The 6,717-nt window shown below is 33.3% G+C and overlaps 1 protein-coding gene across 1 annotated transcript; it reads right to left on the bottom strand.

Moving 5' to 3' along the window:
- Positions 1–668: 668 nt before the first annotated feature.
- Positions 669–3,707, bottom strand: LOC110617756 (probable inactive receptor kinase At1g48480). The gene is made up of 2 exons (XM_021760740.2): positions 2,112–3,707; positions 669–1,572 (listed from the first exon to the last, which is right to left on the bottom strand). The coding sequence occupies exons 1-2, from the start codon at positions 3,466–3,468 to the stop codon at positions 947–949; spliced, it is 1,983 nt and encodes a 660-aa protein (XP_021616432.1). The 5' UTR covers positions 3,469–3,707; the 3' UTR covers positions 669–946.
- Between the last annotated feature and the right edge of the window lie 3,010 nt (positions 3,708–6,717).

Below are 6,717 nucleotides of genomic sequence, written 5' to 3'. Positions count from 1 at the left end.
TAATAATTTTTTTATTATAAAAAATTTAATAGTTAAAATTAATAAAATAACTAATTAATCAATTTTTTAAAATTTTAAAAATATGTTAATGTAAATTTCAAAATTAAATGATGAATTAATAATTTTTTAAAAAAAAGAAAAAATTATGTGAGAAAGATCCAAATCCTTGAGCCTTAGGATGCCAAGTGCCAATTTCCACATTGGACCACAATATCAGAATTATCTACCTTTTACAGCTGACCCCACTTTTTATTTATATCCAACAGTTAGGTCCACCACCTTAAAGCTTTCACCATCCACCTCAGAACACAAACTTCCACTCTTTTTTTTTTTTTCAAAATTTGACAAAAAAAAAAAAAATTTAAAGAATCCCACTTCTGAAATATCCACCAGAAATGCCTGCTTAAAACATCAGCTGAGATTTCAAATTCAAAACATGTCAAACTTGTTCTTGGTTGCAATTAAGAATGTTTCATCATCCTTAATTTTAATCATGCATACATGTCTGCATAGCTAATTTTCTAATATAAATGAGTAAACAGACAGAAAAATCTTAACAATTTTTTTTTCTTGCAATAAAGAAAAGCTTAACAGATCACAAGCAACAATTCAAAGCAACTAAAGCATTTCCATCTAAACAGATGAAAAGTAGCATCAAAAGCAGGGGAGAAAAAAAAAACAAAGTAATAATTACAACCACCCAACAAGAACAAATACAGCAGATATCTTCCTCAAAGTATTAATGAAAAAGAAAGAAAAGGAAAGAAAAGGAAAGCTAGTACAATGGAAAAGGAGAAAAAAAAATATGATAGTTGGCTTCTAATTAAAGAAGATAAGCCCCATATCGAACTAGAATCAAGAGCAGGATTAAACATGATAATTACGGGCATAAACAAAGCAATGAAGATCCTTTTACAATCCTTGGAGTGATGCTGATGCAGCCTACTCATCGCGAAGAGTTATCATCCGCATCAACTATATCTGGCTGTTGATCTTGATCTTCCCGTAGGCTGCATAGGCTTAACTCCTCAATCTGTCTAGTTACTTCAGACATTGATGGACGATTATCAGGGTATTGGGCTGCACAATCTATTCCAAGCTGCAAGAGCTGAACCATCTCCTCTTGGACATTTTGGTAGCGGAGGAGCTCAAGATCGAACACTTCTGAAGTCCATTCCTCTCGAACTATGGACTGAACCCATCTAGGAAGGTCTACACCTTCCTCATTCAAAAGGGCATGGGTCGGGGGCTTTCCAGTCAGCAGCTCTAATAGCAACACACCAAAGCTATAAACATCAGCTTTCTGGGAAACTCTGCGAGGATCAGTCACCTCCGGTGCTCGATAGCCAGCAACTCGGTTTGGTGTAGAGGAAGAACCAACAAGGTGAGCAAGACCAAAATCAGATACTCGAGCTTCATAGGATTGAGTGAGAAGTATATTGGATGATTTGATGTTTCCATGGGAGACATTAGGACCTTGAGAGTGTAGGTATTGGATGCCACGGGCTGCTCCAAGGGCAATACCACATCTAATTTCCCAGCTCAAAGGAGTCCTACCAGCTCCTTTGTTCCCTGTGGTCAAGGATTACGAGAAAGAACAATGGTGAAAATAAATTTAATGAAGCAAAATGTAAAGAATCAAGCCAAAACTGTCATCTAACAGACCAAAACTACAGAAAACAAAGCATGAAAAGAATAGTTCAACAAAACATTGATGTAAATAAGACAATGTGAATTCCATGACAATTAAATCAATGCAAGAACACAACTAGATAACTCCACCTAAAGGGAATATTTGAAGTTACCCATTAGTGAGTTTCAAGAAAATATCAAACAAGAAATGACAAATTACATTGACCTCTACACATTCAGCAAAACCCACATTGTTCCACAAGAAACAAGCCGATTTAAACAAATCCATGGGCAAAAGACTCAGAAGGCTCCTTAGACATAATTCAAAAGAATTACAAAATCTATATCAGTCCATCATTGCATGGCCAGAGGAATTCAGATTGAAGAGATAATTACAACAGAGATCTCCACAATCATTCACCAAATAGAAAAGCTGAACATGATATGAAACAAAAAGGGAAAAACTAAGAAATACTCACCATGCAAAAGAGCAGATAAGCTTCCCATAGGCATGTAATCATAAACAAGAAGCTTCTCATCCCTGCTGTAATAGTAAGCTCTTAAGGGGACCAAACTCTCATGATCCATGGCTCCCACCATTTCAATCTTCTCCTTGAATTCTCTGTCTGAAATGGTCACATCCTTTAACCTTTTCACAGCCACCACTGTTCCCATCTCCAACACTGCCTTATACGCAGTTCCAAATGTTCCTTTTCCCAAAACCTCCGCCGAAGCTCTCAACAAGTCTTCCAAATCAAACACCTTTGAAGCTTTGCCGAAAAACACCAACTTTTTAGCTCCAGCTCCGTTCACTTCCCCTCCTCCGCCTTTTCCATTCCCCACCATTGCTGCCGCTGCAGCAGCAGCAACTGAGTATCCATTACCATTACCGTGTCCACTACCAGTCTCCACCTCCCCAATAGGTTTATCTCCTGGAAGTGCCAAATCTTGCTGCTTAATCGACGCTATGTCAATGGATCTTGATTTCTGGCTACCCTTCTTTCGGCACAAGAGCATCAAAATCAAAAGAAGCAAGAATAACGCAACTACAGATCCAATCACAATACCCGCAATAGCACCACCGGAGAGCTTCTTCTTTTTACCGGCATTGCCTGCGTCTTCAGTTGGTGAACTGGGCACCACCACAGTACCATTTGCATCAGTAGCACAAGAATCAAGAGGTTTACCACATAGAGAATTACCCAGATAAGAAGTGGAGTCAAAAGCCCGAAACCTTTCAGGTATAGAGCCATTCAACAGATTATTTGACACATTGAATTGCTCCAACTTTTCCATCTTCAAATCCGGAATTGACCCAGATAACCGGTTGTTCTCCAGGTACAAAGTTCTCAACCTGGTAAAATTTCCAAAACCCATGGAGATCCCACCGGTGAAGTTGTTCTCACCCAGATTAAGCCGCACAAGATCATGCAAAGTAAAGAGAAACTCAGGGATCTCACCGGAGAACATATTTCCTTGCAAGTAGAGGTTCCTGAGATTGGTACAAGCAACGAGATCTGAAGGCAACTGACCAGAGAGAGCATTGAGACGGAGACTGAGAGTACGAAGCTGAGTAAGGTTAGAGAAAATGCCAGTAGGAAGTTGACCAGAAAGGGCCACTCCAGGGAGGCGGAGGACAGTAACACGATTACCCTGGCAGCCAACGCCAGCCCAAGAACAAGGGGTGGACTGGGATATGTTCCAGAAGAGAGTGCGGCCGCCGACAGAGGAGCGAAGAAGAAGAAGAGCAGAGCGGTCGGCGGCGAGATCTGGTTTTGAGGAAGGGAGGAAGATTAAGACAAAAAATAAGAAAAAGAAAAGATTTTTTAGAAACATTTTGTGATGTCTGAGGAAAAGGGTTGGATTGTAATAGAAAAAAAATAGAACTTTTGAGGCTAGCCAATAGACATTGTCCGAAGAGAGACAAGAAGAAGAACAAGAACGAAGAACAAAGAACAGCAATGGAAGAGAAGAGACAGAGTAAGGTTAGAGAGAGTGTGATGAAGTGTATAAGAAACCTGAAAGAAAGAGAAAGATAAAAGAAAAAGGCCAAAAAAGGAAAAGAACTCAATGAGTGCATGCCATGCCCAAGTACTAAGGTAAATAATAATAATAATAATAATAATATATTTTTTATATGAAAATTGGAAAAAAATGTTATTTTTTATAATTAATTTATATAATTTAATTTTTTTAAAAAAAAAATCAACTTCAGAGATAATTGAAATTCCTAAGTTATTCATAAAATTCCTTGGTGATGTTTTAGAATTAATATTTTTAATCTCTATGATTTTTTAGTTCTTGATTAATTTTAGGTAAAAAGGATTAAATTTTTTAATATAAATATTTTTTTAATTCAATTTTATGTTTGACATTTTAAATTATATTATATTTAAAAATTATAAATTAGAACATTTAATTAGGGTTGTGAGATAAGAGTGGGGAAAGGAGCAAGCCCTAGCTGTATGTTTTTATGTTATAAAAGATTAACAAGTGGACACCACAACTAACTCTGTCCTTTTTATCTTTTCTATAAATTGATAGATTAATTAATTAATTAATTAATATATTGTTTTTTTATGTCTTTTTAAAAAAAAACTCTTCACCTTCTCCTTTATTTTATTTTCTTTTTCTTTATTTATCGTTTACTGCAAAAGCAACAATGACAGTTGGGAGCTGTGGCTATGATTATTTTTGGTCTTCTGGGCTTTAGGATATAATATTTCTATCTCTATTTTTTAAGGTAAAATTTTTAATTCAATCTTATATTTATTTTAATTATTTAATTTAACACATTTTACTTTACTTTTTAGAGAGATTATTATTTAATTAGTTTCTTGAATATTACATTATAAGTTAATTCTATAATTTTAAAAATTTATTAAAATTTTTTTATCTCCATCAATGAAATAATATTTTTATTTAATTTTATTTAATGTTTCTGAAACTATGTTGATAATATGACCGAAATAGAGTTCTGTTATGGTTGATCTCACGCAAGAAAGAAAGAGTGAGGTGGTTGACTTGGACGCTTAAGTTAGTAAACTGAAGAATAAGACAAATATAAGGAATAATTTATAATACAAAATTAGTTATATTAGAATTGTATACATTTGTCTCTATGATTATTAACTTTTATAATGTAAGGAGGTGTATTAATTATAGTATTTTCTAGAAATTCGACAATGATGTGGCCGACTCGTTGATAAGGGATTCTTTCAGCTAAGCGATCGGTAATTCCGTAATCATAAGAGGGACGTGAGTTTATTAGATTGTGTCTACTAATGTAACTTTATGAAAAAACTCGGCTTTTCCTAAATAGGAAAAGTCTTGATGAAGAACAGAGTGCAACAGTGTCCGAGTCGTCTTTTATTCTGATAGGACCGTGTATCAGACTCTTATCACGTGACTCTGTCTTATGGTGATAGCTCATGACTCATTTTTTGTGATTCTTGTGTAGCATTTCTCCCATTGGTCTTCGATTCTTCAGATTCGAATGTGACAGTTGTCTTCACAATCTAGATCACATGGCTAACTTAGATTTACCTTTCGCTATTTGCATTGCTTCGTGTGCTCTTGTACATTAATGATAATTGCCATGTTTATCGTGTCGTCTTTAAATTCTACCATCAAAACCATCGTATAAGGGCACTCCTTCTTCCATAAATATTACTTTTGCTCGTAATTATCGTCTTTACTTTCGTAAAAGACTTGGTCACTCCTAATTTTCATTTACATTTTCTAGTTTTCACGGTAATTCCTATTTCTTTTTCTTTTTAAGATGAATAAGAATACTTTCTATTCTTCTCTTGCTTTCGATGATAGTTCCACCTCAAGCTCATTCTCTAACGGCTCCATCTATGTCCATGCACCCATTGTTCCATTAAGAATGGCTCATGAAAGCGAGGACAGTCTGATCAGCAACGTTTCTTCCATATTAATGGAGTAAGAAGTAGATCATCTTTACGATAAATACCAAATTTTTTGAGAGATTTTATGTGTCTTTACTTCTTCCTCGAGCGTTCGCGTGAATGACCAGATCTCTGCAGATGATACTATTATAATCTACGAAGAGCAGCAGTTGTAGGCGAGTCTTCGATTTCCCATTGACCCGTTCTTTGCTGAGGTCTTACGGTTCTATAAACTTTCGGTCGCTCAGCTACATTCCAACAACTTCCAATTTCAGTTTTTCATGGTTCTAGTTCCAGTTTTAATTCAATTCAAATTATAAACAATTGAACCAATTTTGATTTGAAAAAAAATTATAAATAAAAAATTTAAATAAAATGTAAAAGAATAAATATAAATCTTAAATATTATTGAATATATATTTTATTAAATAAATAAATTATATAAAATATACCCACTTATATGATAAAAAATAATAATATTATATTGAAATGTAATATTTTTATAACTTAAAAATAAAAATAAATTTAATTATTTACTAATTTAACTTGGTTATGCATCAATTTTAAATAGCATAATTTTATAAAATAATTTATGTTAAAAATAAAAAAATAATCAAAATTAAACCGAACCACTGATTTAAACCAACCGATTCCGATTCACAAGAGAGGATTGTAACCAACCCCTATTCTAAAGTTCCGATCTAGTTTAAAAATCAAAATCAATTAATCAATTTGATTTCTAATTTGATTGGTCTGATTCACGATTCAAATCGAATCTGACCATGTCTAGATATAACTACTTAATGGTACTAAAATTTAAAGTTTATGCAACGATATCTTAATAATAATCAGTGAAATTATTATCTAAATACTACTAAAATAATAGTTGTATAGTAAATTAAAATTATTAAAATAATATATTTTAATAAATAATTTTTTTATATTTAATATAATTATAACTCTAGTATTTTTTTATTTGTTGTTAAAAATAAATAAATTATTACTTTATTATACGTGGTGGAGCGGATGGAGTGATTTTGTGGCTACAGTTTAAATATATAAAATAATAAATTGAGGAAAAATAGTTAAAATTAACCTAAAATTAGTTATGATAGCATACAGAAAATTAAAAGGAAACACTCATTATGCTTAATCATCAATATCTCTATAATTC

The sequence above is a fragment of the Manihot esculenta genome, chromosome 6 (genome assembly GCF_001659605.2).
Source record: "Manihot esculenta cultivar AM560-2 chromosome 6, M.esculenta_v8, whole genome shotgun sequence".
NCBI classification, from domain to species: domain Eukaryota; kingdom Viridiplantae; phylum Streptophyta; class Magnoliopsida; order Malpighiales; family Euphorbiaceae; genus Manihot; species Manihot esculenta.
The sequence above is the reverse complement of the archived record's forward strand: the minus strand, read 5'-3'. Positions and strand labels throughout refer to the sequence as shown.

Excerpts from the sequence above, each read along its gene's own strand:
- LOC110617756 (XM_021760740.2), bottom strand. The coding sequence starts at position 3,468 with ATGTTTCTAAAAAATCTTTTCTTTTTCTTATTTTTTGTCTTAATCTTC. Across the intron at positions 1,573-2,111 it reads CTTATCTGCTCTTTTGCATG|GGAACAAAGGAGCTGGTAGG; the intron begins GTGAGTATTTCT and ends CCTTGACCACAG.